This window comes from Leiobunum rupestre, chromosome 2 (assembly GCF_980474605.1).
Source record: "Leiobunum rupestre chromosome 2, qqLeiRupe1.1.hap1, whole genome shotgun sequence".
Taxonomy (NCBI): domain Eukaryota; kingdom Metazoa; phylum Arthropoda; class Arachnida; order Opiliones; family Sclerosomatidae; genus Leiobunum; species Leiobunum rupestre.
The window spans coordinates 86,117,103-86,141,250 of record NC_143385.1 but is presented as its reverse complement, the minus strand read 5'-3'; the positions used below and the strand labels follow the sequence as shown (position 1 = coordinate 86,141,250).

Sequence of the window (24,148 nt, the reverse complement as noted above, 5' to 3'; positions counted from 1 at the left end):
TAATGAGAGAGAAGGCCATGTTTGGACTATAAGCAAAATTTACGAGGGCATATCACTCGGTTTAAAATTTAATAATTTTTAAACATCACTTAACCATACGAGCAGAGATCCTGGCAGTTATAGAGATGCGAAACTCCCTATACCCTAAGCAAACCAGTTTTTTTTCAAATTTTTGCCGATCGCAGCGACGCCTGTACGTGGGGAGTAATCGCAGAGATCCTAGGATTGTTACCGTTGTTTACAATTTTTGCGTCTCTCGGCTTGAAACGGGCGCTTCCTTCCGGCCGAAGGGCGGCGCTGATGCTTGCATTTTTTTGTCAGGTTTTCGGCGGAGTTTCGCATCTCTATAACTGCCAGGATCTCTGATACGAGGGTGTTCTAATAATCAAGGCAGTGAAGAAATTTAAAACTAAGCTAATGGGGTTTTCCATATTTATAATGGATCACCTAATTTAACATTTTTAACAACAACCATCACAACGCAATATTCTCAGGAATTGATTGCAGCTAGAACCATTAACCCCTGGACCCGGTACTAGATAGGCGACGCGGCTTTCACTTAGCCTCCGCTACTCCAGCGCCACCACTGGCAATAAGCGGAAATATTGGTCCTCAGTAAAAACGAGAACTGACGAAACGTATTCACTTCACTCTCCTATCGTGCGGCGTTTTACCGCTAAGCTCGTCGGCATTCGGCAGAATATTTTCCGTTCTTTCTCCGTCCGTTAGTTGCGCGTTGCGCCAAGGCTTACCGATAATAGCGTACAGTATTGAAATTATATCTAATATTTATTTTTACTTATTAAATTAATATCAATATTTTATTTATATTCTTGTGTTAGATGTAGGAAAATTTACATTGGAACATGGAACTAATAAGAAGCTTCTTATTAGTTCCATGATTGGAAGACCTAGTGAAAAATACCCTAATTTCCGGAGGCAGGCTCAGGCACCGCGTGAAAACTCGAGCCCGGGATCTCGAAGACGGCGGTCAGGGCGCGAAAGCGACGAACTTGACGATTTGCGAGGAGCACGAAACGCTCGCAGCCAAGAAAAGGGGGGTGGGGAAAACGAGCAACTGAGGTCCAATTTCCCCGTTTTACTCCGCTTGATGGTGCTGCCACGTGGAGAAAACTAAAACGGCGTTATAACATTGAGTACCGCGTCCAGGGGTTAATGGTTCTAGATTGCAGTTGCATTCCGATAGGAAGACAACAGAGTACTATCCGATATCTATATATTTATACCCTAGAAATCTCTAAGGATCCATTGCCACCGTGCTGCATACGCGGTTCGAGACAGGGGCGGGGCTTAAACTACGTCGCATGTAAAACCAGACCAGAGTTCCCACAGTAAAAGAGATGAGGAAGCCCAGTTTCCTGGCCCGGGGAAAGCCGGTACAAATTACCGCGGCCCGTACAAGTTTTGGGGGCCCTCGTTTGAGCCCTTCTTTTATACTTATCCCGCGAAATATTGTTAATTAGAATAATAAGGTAGCTCTTGGGGCCCGGGCGGCTAACCGGTGATCGCCGGTCAGATCGTGACCAACCAAGTCCGTGGGCCAACTCAAATTGGGGGCCAAAGAGGAAAAATTTGGCAATAATGGGAAATGGGGCCAACACGATTGCATAGCCGGTGGGGCCAACCACTAGCCAGTCCGGCCCTTCCAGTTTCCCCCCGTATTGAACCCTTGCGGCTGGTTATTAAACAACATTGCGGTAAATAGAACGAGTAGAGATGATGGGAACAAAGATAATTTAAATTCGTACGGTACCTAGATTCGAAATCACTCTCTCGCGCGTTGCCGATAGCGTTTACCCACTTCCCGCTGGAACTCAGAAAAAATCGCTCCATGGTTTGCACCGATGGAGCCCGATTTTTCTGAGGTCACGTAAGGGTAAACGCTTCGTAACAAAACCGTCAACGGGAAAGCTCTCAGTATTCGAATCTGGGTACGAGTTTAAATTATCTTTGATGGGAAGAACAATTTATCGAGGAATTCCCTTTGGTGGCAAATGCAGCTACTTATCAAGCTTCCCCTCTATAATTCACACTGCAAATTGAAAAACAACCACGCAAAAAAGGAAATTCTAAAAAAATAAAATAACCAATTTGAAGTTGGCTGTGGTTTTACATACACTGGTAATTTCATCGCCCGTCGTTACGAGCGTTGGTATCGCTCAGGTGGAAGGAATGTTTTGGAGATACGGGATTTTAGCATTACAGAATAGCCGGCTTTCGCGCAGCGGAGATAAAATAAAGAATACTGACTCGGAAAATAGACTCATCACCAACCATTTTCATCGCCACCCTGTGCTTTGCCCTTTAATAAACGTTTCAGTAAAACTATGGTAAAACATATATTAAACTTATTATTTACCATGGTGAATATTAGTAGAAATTATGTTTAATTCAGAGAAAACAGCATGGTATTAGAAGATAAAACTTATTTTATACAAGACGTTTCGAGCCGAGGCTCTTCTTCAGTCGTTGGTAAAACATCTTAAAGGAAATCGCCAAGATGTAATATTTCCGAGAGCCAGAACCTGCAAGTCACTGTTTATATCGTGCATGTTAAAATAATTGAAACCTTTCACCTGTACGGTTTGCAACAATTAAGTGTTCCCTTTTAACCACGTAACTTTTTTTTCACATATTAAGGCTTAGAAAAAAACACGACATTCTGTTTACAGGTGAAACGTTTCCATAATTTCAACAAGCACTTTATAAAAAGTAACTTGTGGATCTATGCTATTTCATATATCCATGGATCAGAGTCTGACCAGCCTTGGAAATAACGGTGGTCAGGTGGTCAAATACCGAATACCAGTTAATTAATTGCTCAGACCAGTTTATTTATTAAAAATTTGGGGGGTCACTGGTCACCGTGTCCAGTTTATTAATTCAAAATAATAACAAAAAAACAGAAGGTGACCAGTTTTATAATTCCAAATAATAGGAGATGAAATTTTAATTCAAGGTTTATATCAATTTTGATTTCCCTATTCACTGGATTTCTATGTACAGCGACTCCGCTTACTACCGCCGCGACCGCACGCCGAGGTTTAATGTAGAGCCCCTTCGCTCGCATCCCTCAAACGAGTGGAACTGTCTAACCCCCCTCCGGCCTCAAACCCTCAATCCTCTAGTCTCTCTTTCCCCCAAGTACGGTAGGCTACCCTGGCTACGCGGTAACGGACCGGGGACTCTGGAGTTACGGGGCCTAGAGAAAGAGAGATAATACGGTAAATTACGAGGGTCTTCTAGGCTATGGTAGAAGTCTTAGGTGAGATAGTACTATATTGTACTATTCTTGTGGTACTCATAAAATAAAGTTAACTATTTTGAATACGTGTAAAGTTAATGTTACCAACATAATCTAACTTCTAAACAAGTAATATAGGTTTTTTTAGGCTTATAAATGACATTAGAACATTTTATTTGAGACCAGTTAAATAATTAATAAGCTAGGGGGTCACTGGTCATAAGGACCAGTTTAATAATTCATATGCTAGGGGGTCACTGGTCATAAGGACCAGTTTAAAAATTCATATTCTAGGGGGTCACTGGTCAGAAGGACCAGTTAAAAAAAACCTTATTTCCAAGGCTGAGTCTGACGCGAAAACGAGAGCTTACTAAACCAAAGATAATATAACTACGTACCCTAGATTGGAAATCAAGCTCTTACTGAGTTCCCGGCGGAAGTCGAAAATAACGGCCTCCATAGAGCCGTGGCTGGCAGGGCTACCGACATCTAGTTAAAATGTTTTAGTGAAAATTGCGCCGTGGTTTTTGACTTGCGGTTTTCAAGATATCAGATATTTTTGCGTTATATTGTTTTAAAACAATAATGGATCATGCCTGTAGCTCTAAAAATGTTTCTAAACGAAAGAAAACTAAAGGTGAGTAATTGAGCGTAGCTCTCACTGTGGAAACTGGCAGAAAAAGTGGCTGTCCGGTCCTAGAGAAGCTATTGGATGAAACGAAAGGGGCGTTTCGGAAAACGACTCGAGAGGGAAAAACGGGTGATTGTTCCGCGCTTTAAAAAAAATTGGTATTCTCTCACTGCGATGAATTGGGGGGGAAAAAAGTGGGGTTTCGGAAAACGAGTCGAAAGGGAAAGAGTGGTTAATCGGTCGTGTTGGGGGGAAAAACGACTCCAGAAGAGCCGGCGCCAGAAAATTGCTGTCTGACGGAGCCACGAGAGGGGAAACAAGTGGGCCCGGCAGTCCCAAATAATAGTTTCACACGAGCCAAGCTTTACGAACACACGAATAGTAGTATAACCGGTAACGGAAACATGAACAAATAAAATAAACGGTCGAGAAAAACCGCTTGAAATATTTTTGTTCGTAATATGGGAACCACTCGAAATATGTTTGTGGGAAATATAGGGGTGGCAATTTCAAAAATTACCCAGAGTGGTTGGGCTAAAGGGTTAAAAAACCAACAGAAGCGATTTCACCACGTTTAGAGATGCACTTACGAAAACCCATGCCGCCCCCTCCCCTCCCTTCACACCTAGGGGCTCAGGGAAGGTGATAGCATAGTTCCCAAATTCCACAGAATGGCTGGGCTCCGAAGAGTCGCCAACAATAGATAGGAGCGCTCAGTGGGAGAGTCGCCATATCTTACCCTCCCCCACCCGAATGGAAGCGAGAGGCAAGCGCTGTTGCGGAAACCGTGTGCGAACGAAAACGCCAAAACGCCAGAGGCGGAAACGCCAGAAGATCGCCGAATCCCGATTGCCTGACTTGCAAGGTTGTTGGTTGTCTACACCGCGTGAATTTTAGGGATGAAAAGCTGGTATAACTATAGCAGCATATGGCTAGCTTTCTACGGCCTTTCCCTCTCTGGTTTAAAGCGCGAGCGTAGGAGGATTCTACCGTGGCGTAAGAGAACGACGTTGTTGCGGACGGTGAGAATCCTACCGTGGCGTTCGAAAACGGCGTGTTTGCGAACGGCGGCGGCGGCGGCGGCGGGGACCATAGCGGCTACGGGAGTTTTACTCTAGCCTATAGTAAGCTCGTGTAAAACTAAAAAGACTCAACAGCTGACAATGACCGAAAAACACAAAACGTTTAAATGAGTTTTGAAATTTATATTTTTATTGACCGAAAAACATAAAACGTTTAAATGAATTTTTAAATTTATATTTTTATTGACGAAAAAAAACAAAACGTTTAAATGAGTTTTGAAATTTATATTTTTATTTAAAAAAAAACAACACGTTTAAAAATTTATTTTGAAATTTTACGTAAAAGAACATTTAAACAAGGGGCCACGTCGACGTCGACCTCAGATTCCACACCGGCAAGTCGTTCCCCGCATCTTATAACTGTTTCTCCACTCATTAATGCAAACGAATTGAAATAAAGAGTAATCTTTAAAAACTAAATTATTTATCTCGCTTTCCTTTCTCTACTTGAGTTTAATTAATCTAAGCCTAATTAACCACCGGATTTGCATCTCGCTCCGCTCAAGTATTTGTTGAAAATTCCGTTTTCGGTTTTTGCAACGTCCTAGTATAATTTTTGGTTATCTATTGAAATTCCTTATTTCTCACCCTGATATGGAGCCCGATTTTTCCGACTTCCGGTGCGAACTCAGTAAAAGCCTAACGAGAAAACGGGCTATCGATAAACGCCGAGATTTCGAATCTTTGACCAAGCATGGAACTAATAAATAGCTATTAGTTCCATGGACCAAGGATAAAGAATCCTTGCTTTGACTAAACGCAGCCTATATACATTCTTTGGAATCAATCCAGCACTCGGAATCGTCTGCTACACTTACTGCTGATTAATCTATTCAGAGACTTGGACAGCTTGGACACAAATCTCTAATAACCTTGACTCCTATCACTCCTTGAGACGCTGATCAGACTCTTCAGGTTTGTTGTAATTTATATTAAATTAAAATTAATTTAAATTCAACAATATTTAATAAATAAAGATGTTTAATTGGTCTTTGTTTTTTCAGTTATTTTAGGAGTTAAGTGTATGATCTATTTTTGACACTTTTGGAAATCGTATTATGGATGAGGTTGTAGATGCTGCATCTATTATGGATAAGTAAGCTAACGAACGAAATGACTGCGTTTGTGTTTTTATGTTAATGCTAAAAAGTATGATATAAATATAGTACATAATTCTTCCCCATATAGAACTTATGATAAACAATTAAACATAAGTTAAATTGCAATTAATGTTGGGTAGTCTTTTTGTACTTAATGCCCCATGTGACATGGTCACCCATGCTTTATTTTTACTTAAAAAATTGGCATAGGAAATGGTGAGATTTTCCAATGAAACTATTATACAAGGAGTGTTTCTTACTAAATCATTAACTAGGGTTAGTATGATTCCCTTCATGCATAAGAATCATGTGTAAGAATCCCTGGTAGCCATTTTGTCTAAATGTCACCTAAATTATATATGTATCTCATTACAGCTTACAGCATAAAATGATCACGTCATAGCTTAAGATAGTGGCTTTATAACTTAAATAATTTCATTTCTAATAACACTTTCCATTTGGGACTTGAGATTAACTTTTTATGCATTTGCAAAGTCTGTAATCTCACCCTTATGGGGAAAATGGTAAATGTTTCATATATTCGAAAAGAAACACCAAACATTTTGTTCTTAGCAGACTGAGGTCAATGAAAATTGGTACACACAGAAAAACTTGCTTGAGTGCAGTAAAAAGCTTAAATCGATTGGAGCAGATATGAGCATGCAATTGGAACATGAAAAGTTGATTGGTTTGATCCTTCTTAAAGGCAGTGAAATAGAAAACCATATAAGCACGATATTAAAGGGGTTCCCCCCCCCCCCGCCTTCCATAAAATATTGTTGAAGTTAACGGCAATAATGAGTGTAGGGAGCTGTGGGCTCGCGTGGCATGAAAGGCTTGCCACCACCCTCCTATGCATTGTAACCTGGCATTAAAAGTCGCTAGATGACTTGGGCCTAAGGTGGTGCCTTGGTTATTAGTGTAGCTGATTATTATTATTATTATTATTATTATTATGGTTTTCATCAATTATGGTTAATTCATATCATCTTACCTAAGCCTTGGCTGAAATTCCACTTTTACCATATCATTCATATAATCTTCAACTTTATCCATCTTAAATAACCAGTTTCATATCTACATATTATTAAACTCTCTATACACTTTTACTTTTAATTTTACTTGCGATACATCTGAATTAAAGTTTTTTTCACGTGCTTTTTTTGTGGGGGAGTGAGAAAGCTTAGTGTTGAAAATGAAAAAAGAAACCCCCGTTCAAATACTTAAACCCTACCACCGAAAGTTACCAAATCATGTGACCACCGCTCTTCTTTGGAATCACCTATTCATTGTGTCAGTCAGACTTTGTTAAATTATTGACAGGGGGATATAAATAGAGGTGAAAAATTTGTAAACTCAAAAGCTATAAGGCTTGAGCTCTAAGGGAGTTTTCGACACGAAAAATCACTCTTATCTTCCCCATTATTGAGTAAGCTCGCTTTTTCTGTCGTAAGTAAGTACCTGCTGAACCTAATTTGCACTTTCTAAAATCAACAACACCAACCAGATTTACAACAAGAAACATATTACAACCTGATTAAGCTACAGGTGGCACTTCTACATAGAATTTTTTTATCTGTTGCCAATTGCTATCCTATCTCTAAATTATTGAACTGCACAGAGCTGTGCTATTACTAAAAAATTAAAAAGAAATTATTGTATCACAGGATTGTATCAAGATTATATTTATAGAATATGATAAAATTAGCGAATAAGTAGATTAGTCAATTATGGAAGGGATAATAAAGCTAACCCTAAACAAATTTGAAGAAATTTAAAAACTTACTAATAGCTTGTACCGATAGGTCTTCGAGCAAACAAAAAGACGCGAAACTCGGACCAGGGGTAGGTTCATTGGACCAGAACCTGCTCTCCCCATCTCCCGGGGACTTGTGCACGTCTTGATCTCTAAGTTTATGTCAGATCGTCCACTCAGACAATGGTCTGAGATTGAGGGTCAAAGGCAGGCCAAAGAGTTTACTCTTGGCCCTTCTAGGGAGAGAGCCAGAGAATTACTCTCGCTCTCTAGTTCTAGTATTAGGATTGTTATTGGCCTACTTACAGGCCACTGCCATCTGAACAGACATTTAACTCTCATTGGGGTCAGTGATGACCCAATTTGCAGAGCTTGTCTAGCTGAGGAGGAAACTGCCTCACATGTACTCTGTAGCTGCAATTACTATGCAGCCCAGAGGTTTGAGCATTTGGGTATGAATCGGTTGGAGACGTATGACGTCTCTAACATCACGGCCAGGCAGATTTTAAGCTTTGTGTCAGCAATAGGACTTATTTAAGTCGCCCAGTTTGGGGATGCACAATGGACCTTAGGTCGAAGTGTTTTGGCTTGCCACACCACTCAATAATAATAATAATACTAATAGCTCGTACCGATAGGTCTTCGAGCAAACAAAAAGAAGCGAAACTCGGACCAAATAAGTCAAGTCAAGTCAAAGTATTTTATTATTTAAGAGTTAAGTCGGTTGTCAAAGGGCCAAGGTCTTAAGAGTGAAAAATTTAATATAATAGCCAGAAATTCATTTTAACTTATATTTATTTATACTTGAGCAAATTTCAAGTTTTAAGTTTATGACTATGTTGAAACAATTTTTGTTAGCTTTTATTACCAATCCCCCACATGCACGAAGAGTAACCTCCGTCCCCCTAAAAAAATCAAATTAAGCCCAGTATCACATTGACTCCCTTATAACAGAAGGTGAATGAATCCCTACTAACTACTAATTACTATTTATAATCTAAACTAAAGGCAAACACAACAATAGAATAATTTAACGTTTCTTACTATAAACACTTTTAATAGAAAATAGAATTTTAAAAATAACTTAAATTCCTTACCAGGAATACCATAGGTAATGCTCATCTCAAAAAGTAAAAGCTTTTATCACTACATCTTCTAGGATTAGAGCATCAAAACAAAACTTTGTTTCACCACTGTGAACTGTGGACTAACCCCTCTGGAACTTTTGAGAGGGCAAAGATAAAAAATTAAATAAACTTGGACCCCAGGTGGCCAACTGATTATCAGGGTTAGATAAAAACGCATATGGGCAAGAACAATTAATTAAGTAACCTTAACAGTTTACTACTAGGGAATTAGATTTTTTTTTTTGGTGGTGGCATCTATTAAAAATCACTTTACAATGGAAGCAGAAACTTGCTTACTCTTTCAACTCTATTTTTTCTCTTCATGCTGAGTTAAAATTAGACCATGATGCCTGCGGAACATTTTAACAAAGTTATTATCCCTAAGTATAAATAAATACTTTCGTGGTTGTATTTTCAACATGCAATACCACTTTCCAAATCATTTCAAGGGGGAAATTACCATGCGGGTACCATTCTAGTGTCACCAGAACTGTACTACATAAAGCCAATTAAAACTATGTCCAGTAAGAGTACTATATGTGACTTTTTGAGTGTTAAATACTTAATCTTTTAATGAACAAATCATTGTGTAGATCATTTAAGGCCTTTCTGTAAATTTCTATGCAAGTGCTTAGTGTATGAAAGAGTCAAACTTTTTACAGATTTGTCACTGTAGAGAGAAACAAATAGGTACACGCATGAACATTCAACTGGAATACCCTAGGTCATCTCTTGCAAGGAAGAAGGCAGAGCTTATTATATATGTAAAACTCAGTGATTGGCTTGCTGTTAAGGTGTTATGAAAATCCTACGAAACCTAATTATATTGATTTCTTATTTTAAAGCAAGTGGTCACTCTATCATTGCCACCTGTATTATGAAAAGGCCCCTGTTATTAGGGATGGCCACGAATCTCCGATTCTTCAAAAAACGCGACTGTTTATGGCAAAGGAAGCTAAAATTAAAAATAACCAAATGATAATGTCGTCAGAGAGCCATTGTAGAGTATTATAGTTAGACAGCTTATACTCTATTTAGTGGACGTTAACCTAAATTATACATCCCGTGTAAAAATATTGTTTATAATCGCTGTAATTTATGTTATTGACCAATTTACAAACCATCCAATCAACGCGAGGGGTACCTACAAGTACTGCCTTTTTGATTTCGACGCTAGCGACATCTAATGAAAAAAGAGCTACTTTACGTCAAGCCACCACTTGCTTTAAAAATAGAATGAAAAGAATACTTGCATCATAAAGTAAATTCCAATAGATCTGAGAGAAAAACTAAGCTATGCGATAAGTTTATTTCAACCAAATTTTTGTTTGCTCAAAACTGATTTCTTAGACTAGCTCTCATGCTACCTCCAAGCAATGATTAGAATATATGTAATATGAAAATAGTTTCTGAATTTCACTTTCTGAGAGGGGACTAAAGGTAATGATAGAGTTGAAGATTCATGTTTGAAATAAACTTATGGTACTATCTGTAAGTATTACAGAAGTATACTATAATTTTTGAGAGGGGTTTGACTGGTATAGCTTGGAATTTATAGAAAGGTTATTAATAAAACTGAGGGCTGGACTCTGGTGGTTTTAAGTTGAAGTCAGTAAGGTTGGTTAGCCACTGTCTACAAACAGAATCTGTAATGAAAATGTCCGTATTCCATGTTCTTAGTGGAGGATCTGTGATAGAAGCAGAAATTGAAACTTTGAAAGCAATATTCATACATGAACTTGATGTTTGCAATGAAAATGGGTAAGTTACTAAGTTTGCAAAAAGTATCTATGTAATGTGCTTGTAACTTCTGTAGTATGTAGCATATTGTGTTTATTCAGTGCTCCAAGAGCTCTTTGAGGATTACCATACTTATACCGTAATGCTTGCCATTGCAAGCACTATCACATTTAAATTAAAACTATTACTACATTTGTTAGCAAGTATCAGAATGTCCTAGATTTATTTAGAAAATCTTTTTAATGTATGGGAATCTAGTTAGCACAGGCAGTATGTGGTTGAAAGTTTAACTCTACATATTATGTATAACAATAGTGAAATTGAAAAACTAAACAGTACCAAATCTTGTCAAAGTTATATTTCTTGAAATAATTATTCATTTTTAGACTGATAAATGGGAATATACATGTAGCTTAAAATATGTTTGGGAAATAAGCAGTGCAGCTGTTGGGAGGAGGGTGGGAATTTTTTTCTGCATCAACTAGATTAGGGCGTGTTCAAAGCTGTAAAGTACACTGTAAATTCCAAAGTATCGGCTTTTAAGGAAATACTTGCAATTACATTGCATTGGGATGTAAATCCCAAGACTTGAAAGCTTGCGCTATAAGAGTTTTAGGCCATGTGTTTTGCAATATTAATTGTGCATTACATTTTATTTATAGGTTTCCTATAACACTAATGATAAATTTGGAACCAGCAACTGCTGATAAAAAAGAAGAATGTTTTGTTTGTCTTACATTGTGCATCACTGTCACTGAAGAGGTAATTTCATATAAAAGGATATTTTTAAAATTTCAACTGTAACAAAGAGCTCTGAGCTGCAAAAAGTAGTTTAGTGCTTCCAATGGCATATGTTATTGAAGATGATAATCATTTAGTCGAATCAAGTTTATCTTTCATATTACCCTCTGATTTCAAATTGTCCTTAATTATGCCCAGTAATTCATCTGACCAGATTCAGCTAATTGACTTATATTTTTATTATGTATAATATCTTGTGGAAGCTTATCTACCTAAATAGTAAAAAAGATTTGAAAGGAATTTAATCAGTCGGGGATATTTAGAAAAGATAACTATCTGGTTTGCATTTTGATATATCAACTGATCTCATAATATCTGAACATTAATTCGTATAATAGGATATCACAAGTTTTTAATAAGGTCCTTCTAAGTCAGAATCACTATAATGCTCTCATGTAGACTGCATTGACGTTGTATAAGCATTTAAAAATTTTGTTGTTACGATGTGAGTGCCATCTTCAGATGTGTACGGTTATAAATATAAATTTTTTGACCGAACGTTAGAAGATTCAGTGATTGTTAGTAAATTCAAATATTTTGTCCCCTAACTTTGAAAACATTACCCCTCTTTTATCGCTTATGTGAATATGTCTTTAACGCTTTTCTTTTGAATCTAAGTTTACTTTGGTTAAATATCTCCCACATCTAAATTCGGTCGCCATTTCATCTAATGCTTCTAAGGCATGCGCATAAAGATTTGTGATTACAGTGGATTCCGTTTAAATGGGACATCGTTTAATCGGGTCAGCCGCGTATTAAGGACAAATCGTCAGGGACCAAATCCAAACCTATAGTATAATGTTTATTTACTTCGGATATTTAGGACAAAATTCCGCTTTATCTGGACAAAAAAAATTACGAAAAACCACAAAATGGTTTAGATAATAAAAGTACACGTGTACTTTATCTTTTCGAATCGATAAAACAAATTTTTTTCATTCAGTCGATGTTCACTCTCATTTTCAAACTAGTCATGAGTTAATACAGTCCATCAATATGCTACGGAGTTACTAGACTCTTTTGGTTAAAATTAGTCTGCTTAGTAAAATTAGGAGTCATCCACCTATCACTAGCCTTTGTCGCTTAGCGGATTTAACTGGTGTTCCAAAGTCTACTGTAGCTTAGACTACTAGAAAATCCACTTCGGGATGAATTTCATTCAAGTTGAAAATGAAGAAAGCCTTATTTCTGCTTTGAATACCTGTTCTGACTTTGTGAATTTACAATATTTTTTAAATTTTAAACGAACCAAACTTAATGATTTCTTAAAAAAAAATAATTCTTATTTTATACATGTGTAATTTTATTCAAAAATTTACAATATCTTTTAAAGAAAGTTGTTCTTCGGATTATTAAGACAGCCGCCTATTTGGGACAAAATGGCTTGGGCCTGATGGGTCCCAATTAAGCAGAATCCACTGTATTCTATTTCCGCGTAGTCTTCGCGTGAAAATATATCCTTAATCATAGTAGCAATGGGGGAGGCTACCAGGCAGCGTATGATAGTCGTGACGTTTCCCTTAATATAGGGCGTTTGATATCCAACTAAAATGCCTTTGATTCAGGCTTAGAGGGACATAATTATAAGCTTATGACGATATAATAATAATAATAAAATGCTTTATTGGGTGACACCATTCAGGTCTAGCCTGATTTACAAGGAGACCCAGCAGGGTTTACATAGACAGATTTAGTTAAGATTATATTTATTACAGTAAATCTGTCAATATAAATAGACGCAATTATCTTTTAAAGTCATTTAAAGATTGTAAGTTTTTTATTGTGTTTGGGATTTTGTTCCAAAGTTCAATTCCTCTAGATTTGGTGCTCACTTGACGAAGGGATGATTTAAGATTTTCTACGTACGTAGAAATTTGAGGATGAAGCTCGAGTGTTTTGTAGATGAATTTCATTAGGTTTCTTAAAATGTTCTTGAAGATAATCTGGACAGATTTCATTGGAGATTTTAAACATCATGGTACACAAGTTTAATACATAATGTTTTTTCAAGGTCATCCAATTTAGTTCTCGCTGAGTATCTGTCACCGATGCATATCTATCTGTTTTTGCTACGAATCGACAACCGTTATTATGGGCCACTTTTAACTTATTAAGGTATATTAAATTGGCTGAATTGTAAAAGATATCACCGTAGGTGAATAGTGGTAGTATTAATGAATTATAGAGCAGATTAAAAGTTTTAGTTTCTAAGGCACTGTGAAAGGGTTTTAAGTATTCCTAGTCTTTGGCTTGATTTTGTGACCAACATTTCAATGTGGTTTTTCCAAGAGAGATCTTCGTCAATAATGAATCCAAGATATTTGAATTTATTTACTCTCTTTATTGATGAATTTTGTAATGTCATTGTATTCTCGGATGAGATTTGTTTCCGTCTTGGGTGAAAAAGCATAAATTCTGTCTTGCTTTCATTCATAGTTAGATTTTTTGAAGCGAGGATCTCTTTTAATTTTTTGGCTTCTTGGCTCATATTATTTAATAGTTCATCGAGATTGGTATTAGACAGGATCAGGGCATCATCATCAGCATATTCATTGGAGATACTCGAGGTTAGCTGCCTATGTATATCACTAGTATATATATTATAGAGAGTTGGGCTAAGTATTCCTCCCTGTGGAACCCCGGTTTTTATATCCATGGATGGTGATTTAGCTTCGCCAATTGTTACGAATTGTTTCCTGTCGCGTAGGTAAGTATTGAACCAGGATACACTAGTGCTTGAGAAGTTTTTATTTCTTAGTGTTGATAATAGTATGTCATGGTCGACTTAGTCTAAGGCTTTACTTAGATCGGCGAAGAGAACTCCTACATATTGACCGTCATTTAGGCGAGAAATAATGGTTTCTAGGAGGTATAAGACACTGGTGATGGTCGAATAACCTGCCCGGAATCCAGATTGAAGCGGATTTAAGACGTTGTAATCTTTTAAATACTGTGTTACTTAAAGGCACGATAGGTATTCTATTGGTTTAGATAGACATGAGGGGATTGATATCTGGCGATAATTTCCCATATTTGAGAGTTCTCCTTTTTTATGAATGGGGATTACCCTGCTTGTTTTCCACTGTGATGGATAATTATTCGTTCTGATTTATCACAAAACTGTTATCTGAAAATCAGTTGGAAGCACTATTTGTCATAGAATTGCCCTATACCCCTATGTTTTATAATTAAAATACATTATGATTAATATATGATTATTATTTATTATATGTTTATATTATTTATTTGAATATTTTGGTAAAATGCAGATTGTTTATTCCATTTCTCACAATTTACGTGATGTTACAGTCCATGTGAAATCAACAATGCCCAAAACCCCAAAGCACTGTAGTCACATTTCTACCTTGGTGAAGAGGAGTAATTGAGGTCAATTTTAATGTCCATAGAGGGAGGGGGTTCAAAGATGTAAAAACATTTCTGCAACGTGGAATGTTTTTCCACCCGGGTGATTCAATGATACTATTTTCCCACGGGAGCTCCAGAAGTAACTGCTTTCCCTAGGTACTCAATTTTCATCCAGATTTTTCAAACACGGTTGTAACTGTAATTTCTTATAGTATGCTAAAAAGAAGCTAAGCTTTTTTACAGCTTTTACTCTTACCTTCGTTAAAAGTCAACAAAGTTCTTTGCAATCATTACCTTCAGGAGAGTTTATGAAGCTCAAAAAAAAGTACATGGGGCATCAATGATGATAAAAATGTTCAAAACTACGTCATGGCCATTATTATGAGCTATATGTTATGGGCTGTGTTGATTTGACCTGAAATTCCTAGTAATTGTTTTCCCAGACTAATATATATTCTAAAATAAAAAACATGAATCTTTTACAGTATCCCGAATGCCTGCCAAAGGTGCTTATCAAAAATTCACGTGGTCTTTCTGATGAGGGATTAAACAGGTACTTTGTTTCTAGAAATTTTTTATTGATGGGAAAACTTATTGCATAATTTCAAAGCTTCGAATTTGGTGAATAGGTAAAGCAACAAATCAATAATATTGTTTCATATGAATGTCTCGTTGATAAATATTATACTGAAAGATGTTCAATGAGTGATGTCATCTCGGGTAGTAACTCGCCGTCTAGTAAGTCATTGTGATAGGTTACGTGAAAGTTGTCGATGTAAAATGTTGACAAACTCCACTATGGAGTCTGTCACAAATATCTCAGAGTATGCATATTAGTTGTGTGAGAAATAATATGGAACAATATCATAAAATTGTGGTACAACTCAAGGTTCTGTAAATTGTGACAAAGCCCAGATTTAAAATCTAAACTAGCGCAAATACATAAATTATTTGCTTATCCAGGGCACTTTGAAATTGGGTTGTTCATTGGAACAAAATAGAGGTGTAAGAATAATTGAGTCAGAGGACTCAGACTCTGGAATCTCTATTGCCTGAGTCCTTTGCCAACGCTTAGAAATTAGTTGACTGAGCTTGAGATTATTATTATTATTATTAATGAAAGGGGATAAGGGCTAAAGACATGCCCATTCGCGCACTTGGACCAGTGGTCTATTGTGCAACCCCAAACCTTATGACTTAAAAAGTCCGATATCAGACACAAAACGGAGAATCCTCTTGGCCGGCATGTTATGGAAATCAGAGGTTCCCAACTGATGCATACCAAGATGCTCGAAGCCCTACAGATTTGGATCAACATTATTGTTATTATTATTCAGTGGGGTGGCAAGCCAAACACTTCAACCTAAGGTCCATTGTGCATCCCCAAACTGGGTGACTTAAATAAGTCCTATTGCTGACACAAAGCTTAAAATCTGCCTGGCCGTGATGTTAGAGACGTCATACGTCTCCTACCGATGCGTACCCAAATGCTCAAACCTCTGGGCTGCATAGTAATCGCAGCTACAGAGTACATGTGAGGCAGTTTCCTCCTCAGCTAGACAAGCTCTGCAAATCGGGTCATCACTTACCTCAATAAGAGTTAAATGTCTGTTTAGAAGGCAGTGGCCTGTAAGTAGGCCAATAACAATCCTAATACTAGCCCTAGAGAGCGAGAGTAAATCTCTGGCTCTCTCCCTAGAAGGGCCAAGAATAAACTCTTTGGCCTGCCTTTGACCCTCAATCTCAGACCATTGTCCGAGTTGACGATCTGACAAAAACTTGGAGATCAAGTAGCGTACAAGTGCCCGGGAGAAATGGACGAGCAGGTTCTGGCCCAATGAACCCAGCCCTCGCACCTTCCTTGGCCAAGGCGTCGGCCATTTCGTTCCCACGATGCCCCTTATGCCCAGGTACCCAACAAAGTTGAACTTTATTGTGCAACCCAACAGCACAGAAGAGATCTAAGCAGCTAAAAACCAGTTTAGAAAGAATACTATACTGGCTGAGAACTCTAAGAGCGGCCTGACTATCTGAATAAATCTGGATAACCTTCCCATGATACCCCTGATTTAAACAGTAAGCAACACAGGATCAAATGGCAAAAATTTCCACCTGGAATACACTAGTGTGTATCCCTAGGCTTTCATAAAAGCCAAAGTTATTAGTAAGGAAATACATCCCCGCAGCAGTGCCATAGTGGGCCTTAGACCCATCAGTGAACCAGACGATCTCTCCTCTGGTACTGAGGGTCAAGTTACTCCACTCCGCACGGCTAGGGAAGTTGACCTCAAAAGTTTTACTAAAGTAAAGTTTAGTAACCATCATATCAGAACCCATTGTCAGAATCGGCATCTGATTGGAAATATCCCGATTGAGCTTGGGGTGGCTATATATATGCTCCCAATTATTAGCCTTCCACCAGCCCTTTTGGTTAAGCCTATAGGCACCTAAAAAGGCAGCTTCCTCAATAAAAAGGTGGAGAGGAAGCATATTCAGGAGAATTTCTAGAGAAGCACTTGGGGCTGTTCTCATAGCTCCTGTGATGCTGACACAAGCCAGCCTTTGTAGGGTGCGCAGATCACTCTGCACAGTCTTAATTCGGACTCTAGGCCACCAGACCACTGCAGCATAGGAGAGCAATGGTCTGATGATCATGGTGTACAGCCAGTAAACCACTTTAGGGCCAAGCCCCCATGACCTGCTAACTGCCCTTCTGGTTCTCCAAAGTAACCTCTTAGCTTCTTAACTATAGAGTCAAGGTGAGGCTTGAGTTTAGGGATGAATGTTTAGTTCTGGTGCTCAATCGATTATTTTTGAAGTTGGCAAATAAAAGTTTAAAATAATTTTAATATAAATTTGAATTTTGGTGAAATTTCTTATTTAGTAATTTTCATATTTAAATGGCTTAGGGATAAATTTAGAACTCGAATAGGACTAAAACATTTTTCAGGACTAGAGGACTCTTGAGTAAATGAGCCCAATTTTCAAGGACACAAGACAATACTTCCAAAAACCAGAATCGAACACCATAAAACAAAGCACTTCACAAATTATTTGCCTGTGCATTTAGATTCTGCTCATGTCATTATCAAAAACCTCTTAACATTCTTTGCACTAAACTAAATGTCTCGGTATATTGAATAGGTTCCATGTAATGGAAAATCTATTGAAAAATCTCAATGGAAATGATAACACAAAGCACATTATGAGCTATACATTTTTAATAATGAAACAAAACTGAATAAATTCAAATTATAATTTTTAAACTCGCCGTTTTTAAGGGAACTCTTGCTTCTTCTTGGATATTTTAACAAGTTAAAACCATAGTATTGTAACAGGTTCGACCCTTTCGTATCTGATTCAGATTTACCATGTTTCAGCTTAACTATCACTATAATAATATTGAGAGAGGCAAGGTTTATTAAGAAGAATGTATGACCAATAATGGGAATATGTACTTAAAAAACAATATCTCGCCAAAAATTTCAGATTCCCACTGCTCTACTATTTACTGCAGATATTAGGGAGAAATAACTAATCGCACCAAATTTCTTTTAGAGAGTAGAAACTGATTTGAAAAATTGACTGCTAACATGCGACATTACTTTTTTAATGTAACTAGCACAACTACCCCTAGCTTCTGATGAACCTGGTAGCAGACATGTAAAATTCATTATCCCCCTAAAATACAGAAGTTTACACTCCCTTCAATTATTAACAAAATTAAATACTTTCATTAATATTTTAATTTTAATTTTTGTTAGGATTCTTAAAGATATTAATTTGAAAGCCGATGATCTGAAGGGCAATCCCATGTTGTTTGAGTTAATCGATGTTGCTAAGGAATATCTTACATTCTGTAATATGCCCAGCTGTGAATGCGCAATATGCCTTTATGAATTTCATCAAGATGATGTCTTTACAAAAACTGAATGTTATCATTACTTCCATTCTCATTGTTTAACCAAGTATATAAAGTACTCTAAAGAACAATTTGAAGAAGAACAACCAAAGGGAAGTGGGATTATTCCTAAAACCTTTCAGGTACTTTACAATTATTTATTTTTGGATTTGGATAAAACGACTATGTTGAAACTTTTTAAATTTTTTTAGTTTGTATGTCACTAATTACTAGCCTTCGGTTTTTATGTTGTTGTAAGAGCATGCATGATTAGTTTAATTCGTAATACAAAAATTAAGAGCAGATTTTATTTTTAATTTGGAGTAGGAGTAAGGTCACAGTTTGACCTAAGTTTCTATTTTATCACAGTTGAAAAAATGTAATTAAATAGGCCTCATTGTGTTGCTAAAAATAACTAGGCCTGTTCATGAAATGATTTTCTTAAATAAACTAATATTATAATCTGTTAGGTCTCACTACAGACCCATATAAGTGAGTGATTTTTAATGCTGTTAATTCAGGGGGCAGCCCTTCGAGTTAAGTGAGCCAACAGCTCCCTGCGCTTATATTAATTACCTGTTACCATTTGTTTAAAAAATATGGTGTTGTATATATTTGTATCACACCCCTCAGAAATGTTCTATTTTTAAAATTTCTAGGCGGAATGTCCTGTTTGCCGAGTAGCTATACAATTTTTTGGTGAAAGTGATGAACTATATCCTGCACCTGCTGCGTCTTCAATAGATGAATCTTTTGAAATATCTGATGATATGAAAGAAATTCAAGAAAAGCTTGCATCACTTTATGAGAACCAAAAAGCCAAAGGAGGCATTATAGATTTGGAAGAAGAAAAAAACAAATACTTAATTGAGATATCATCAGTAAGTAAAATTTTTTTTAGAGCTTAGCTAGGATAGGTCAATTGGGACAGCTATCCGGTGCCAAGAGGAGCCAAAATTAAACTTTTTAACCAACCCACAAGGTCCACATTTCTTAGCTACAGATTAGTATTTTGAACCAATTTATTTCAAGATCAAATTCTGAAAAGTCTGATTCTGCCTCAAAAGGGCGCGTTGGCTTCGAATTCAGGGGCAAATAAATCACCACGTGTTTCCGGCGCCTGCTTGCCGAAGTTGAATTCTAGCGGTCTTTAGGTTATGGGAAATTATTTTATTTTAAATTATTTTACATATTTATTAATTTTATCTGTGATAATGGATTTGCCCTTAGATCTTACGATTAACTCTCATCAATTTGACAATTTATTGAGTGGTGAGTATTTAAAAAAATATTTTTTAGGTTTAAGTTGCTATAGTTGTTTCTTAACGGTAAAGTCTGTAACCTATAAATATATTTGACAAATTAAATTTTGGTAAGTCTAAGTATAGTTACAGAACTTTAAAAATATCAACATACCAATTCTAATTTCATTAATAATTGGTGATATCTGCGCTATGGTGGGAACACTGGATTTTTTTGCTTTGATACTTATCGGCGATAGAGCGCAGCACAGTTTTGTGAGTGAAGTATAAGATCACGTGTTGCCCCTGAAAAGTTAGGTAGATTGTCTTCCCCCCCTCCTCCGGCACGCGCTCTAAAATTACCTTGGTACAGGAATCAAACTTTAGAGATAGCGTTGTAGAAGGCTGCCCGAGAAGAGTCCTCTTATAATTCGGCCAATGGCGGAATATTAGGCTAAAATAATAAAAATTGAAAACGTTTTTCTCGGCGCCAAGAGCTCGTTTTTTTATCACGCATGATTGGGACGCGGGCTTCAAAACAAAGCCAAAGCTCCTCGCGACTCGAGAACGTGCTCTCCGATATTATGTTAAATTTTTATCCAAACTTAGTCATCCAAAACGGTAAGTCACAAGTCTAAGTCACAGCTTGAAGAGAGTATCGGTACCGAAAAAAGGTTCGGTTAGAAATTTAGTATTAAAGCAATAGGAAGTGTCATACTTAATGTTATTATGTTACTTATGGTATCAGCCAATATTAACTTAAACAAAGCCGATAAAGGAAACTTTTGAAAGAAAATTCTTGATGAACTAATATTTTATTTTATTGGCCGCGCCATTGGTGCCAGACTTCAGAAGCTAGATCATACCATTTTTTAGACAGGGGGTTACCAGTGTAATCAAATAAAAAACTACGATATTCGTTTTTTGATAAAGAATTTGTATCAAGTAAAATTAAAAGAGACATTCCGATATGCTCTTACAAATTTTTTTAATGAAAAATAATAATAAAATGGTATGACAGCTGTGCACTGAGCCGTCTTTTAAAATGATTTTATCATATACACTTCTGTTATGATATATAACTTTTTAATTTTGGTCGATATATCGGCTGTACCCATATCAGTGCATCCCTGATATTTGTCCACCCTACCTTTCCATATGTCATTGAAATTTGGTAATCCTTATAGCACAGCGTTTTAAAAAATCCACCTTTGAACACCAATTTCAGAAATTTTTTACTATTAATTTTCTAATTCCCTGTTTGTCATTTACCATGCAGTATTTTCAGTTATTTACATGAAGTGACTAAATTGAACCCTGACTTTGATGTGAAGTGCTCATTTTAAAGTGCCTATCGTTTAGAAATCTTTTTTAATAACATAAGTGTTGATGGTAAGGGATTTGGGAAATAACATCTCCACGTTTAACCAAAATGTTCCAGTTTGGGCTACATATGTTAGACACAGGCCCAGACTGGCTCTTTTGGGGGCCCTCGGCTAGAGACTGAAGAGGGGCCCCCTTACCGGGCGGTGGGGGGGGGGGGGGGGGTTATGGAATAAAAATCTTATTTATTATTAAAATTTGTTATAAGCAATTTGGGGGCCCCTTGATTCGGGGGCCCTCGGCGATCGCCGACCATCCGCTATGGCCAGTCCGGGCCTGGTTAGACATATGTTCCAATTATTTTCTAAACACTAGTTACCACTATAAAATCATTTAAGTATAATTTGTATAGGAAAAGTTTTGTGTAATTTTGGGTTGTATTTATGGTCTATGCAAGAAATTAATTATCTTCAATCAATATTTTTAGGTACCATCCATATCACTACAAAAAGTTTCATTGCTTCAGGATGACCAAATTAAAATTATTCAGAGCAGTCAATCAAAGCCAGAAACACTACGCAAGGACAGTCAATATTTGAAAAAGAAAGCTTTGGCTAAGAAAACTGCAGCTAGTAATAATGCCAAAATGTCTCAAATTACAGATAAACATCAAGAGGATATTAGCGTAACTGACATTGTTTCTGATAACCAAACGGAAATAAACTCGGATAGCAAAACTGAAATAAACTCGGATAGCAAAACTGAAATAAACTCGGATAGCAAAACTGAAATAAACTCGGATAGCAAAACTGAAATAAACTCGGATAGCAAAACTGAAATAAACTCGGATAGCAAAACTGAAATAGATTCTGATGATAAAACTGAAAAGAATAAAAGTAACACTGAGTCTGTATCAACTCAAGAGAAGACTTTGAAAAATGTTGCAAGAGATAACAGAAATCACAACGGAAGGTACCAAAATAGGGTTCACAACCACAATTACAGAGGAAATTATCATCAGGAAGAAAAAAGTGGTTGGTATGGAAATTATAGACAGGATAACAGAAGATACTATAATGGATATAACTATAGGGACAACTATTATAATGATCGCAGGCAAAACTTTAGAAATAACGGAGTTGTTAGGAAAGAAAATATGTCTATCCCCGGAAATTATCGAAGTGAACCTGAGAACTCTAATGATAGACAATGCAATATCAGCATGAAGTCATCTAGAAATAGAAGAGACTCACATGGAAGCTATAGCGGTGGAACTCAGTCTGAAGCTGATAAAGAGATATTAGCAAATGGTAATGATGAAAAAGTAGAGGACTCTTTGTTAACTGAGTCACAAAGTGGAAAAGATGATGGAAAGTTTCAAAAACGACCAATTAACATCAAACCTAAAAGTAACAAATTTAAAGGCAACAAGGACCACAATACTAAGATTGATAGTAAAACTGATGATTTTACTAGAGCTTCGCCAAGTAGACGCAACAGATATAGTTCTAGATATAGCGCAGATAGTGAAGAAATTGCAACCGCTGTATCTTTTAATAACAGCAGCCCAAAATCAGATTTACCGACAGCTAACTTAGATGATACAAAAACTTATGATTTGACTAGAGCTTCGCAAAGTAGGCGCAACAGATATAGTTCTAGATATAGCGCATATAGTGAAGAGATCGCATCTGCTGCACCTTCTACTGCACCCATTAATAACTGCAGCCCAAAATCAGATTTACCAACAGCTAACTTAGATGATACTAATAATGATAAACGTGATATAATCCCTACCAAATCTCAAACTAAACGCCCTTTTAAAAACAGGAATAGGAAGTTGAATTCACCAAAGGAAGAACCATTAATTGATAAGCTTAATAAAGATTATGAAGGTTTTATTCAAGACTTCAAAGAAGAGTACCAATATTGTGATGAATGTGGTAAATCAAATCGAATACTCAAAGATGGTGTTACAACTTTCTCCAAAGAAATGGAACACTCAAAATCTTGTGCTATGGTAAGAAGGGTCAATCAACAGTATAACACCAGACCTAATCCCAGGTACAACTATAGAGGTAGACCGCAGTTCAATAGACCCTTCAGAGGTTTTCGTAGGCCTTATTTTGATTTTCAAGGAAGGCAAGGTTCTTATAATAAACAAGCTGCACAGAATTCCAAACTGGTTCCTACTGACATTGAAGATAGTTCTAAATCACATCCTGCTAGTTCTAAATCGCATCCTTCCATTACTAAACCTAAAGATAAACCAGATATTTCACCAAAGATTCTGCATCCTGCTGCCAAGTTTCATCCACCAGGCATACCAGTTACTAAACCCAGCATTAGTACACTGTCTAATGAAAATTTGTAAACCGTAGAATTGCTTTATTTTCCAGTAAGAGGCTTTCATACTGTAAAAAGTTTTTGATTTTTGTTTTTCTTTTCATATTCAATGCTGATATAACTTCCTAACTTTGTATAAAATATAGCCAATATAAATTTTGTTCAATAATTCTCGTTCATTTACTATCAATACTTACTTATTAGATTATGAAATGTACCAACACTTATTATCACCTGTTAAAAAAATGCATACCTTTTCAGTGTGTGTGTGAAGAATGTAGTGATCCTCTTAGGTAATGTTTCTTATTTGTACCAATATGAAACACACTTACTATTTTGCATCTGTTTTTTAAATCAATTTAATAATTATACCCATTGTAAGGGCTCAATCTTCATATATAGAGTAAGGGGGATGGAACTTTTTCTTTTAATAGTGCATTCATAGTAATAGAGTAGGGAGCTGTTGGCT

General features: G+C 36.7%; 1 protein-coding gene across 1 annotated transcript; it reads left to right on the top strand.

Annotated features, from left to right (window-relative positions):
* The first annotated feature begins 2,639 nt into the window (after window positions 1-2,639).
* On the top strand, window positions 2,640-23,858 carry LOC149960215 (uncharacterized). The gene is made up of 8 exons (XM_090166591.1): window positions 2,640-5,893; window positions 5,983-6,074; window positions 10,642-10,722; window positions 11,364-11,463; window positions 15,354-15,421; window positions 18,633-18,912; window positions 19,429-19,650; window positions 21,821-23,858. Exons 2-8 carry the CDS (start codon window positions 6,037-6,039, stop codon window positions 23,705-23,707), a joined length of 2,676 nt encoding a protein of 891 aa, XP_090022717.1. The 5' UTR covers window positions 2,640-5,893; window positions 5,983-6,036; the 3' UTR covers window positions 23,708-23,858.
* The last annotated feature ends 290 nt before the right edge of the window (window positions 23,859-24,148 follow it).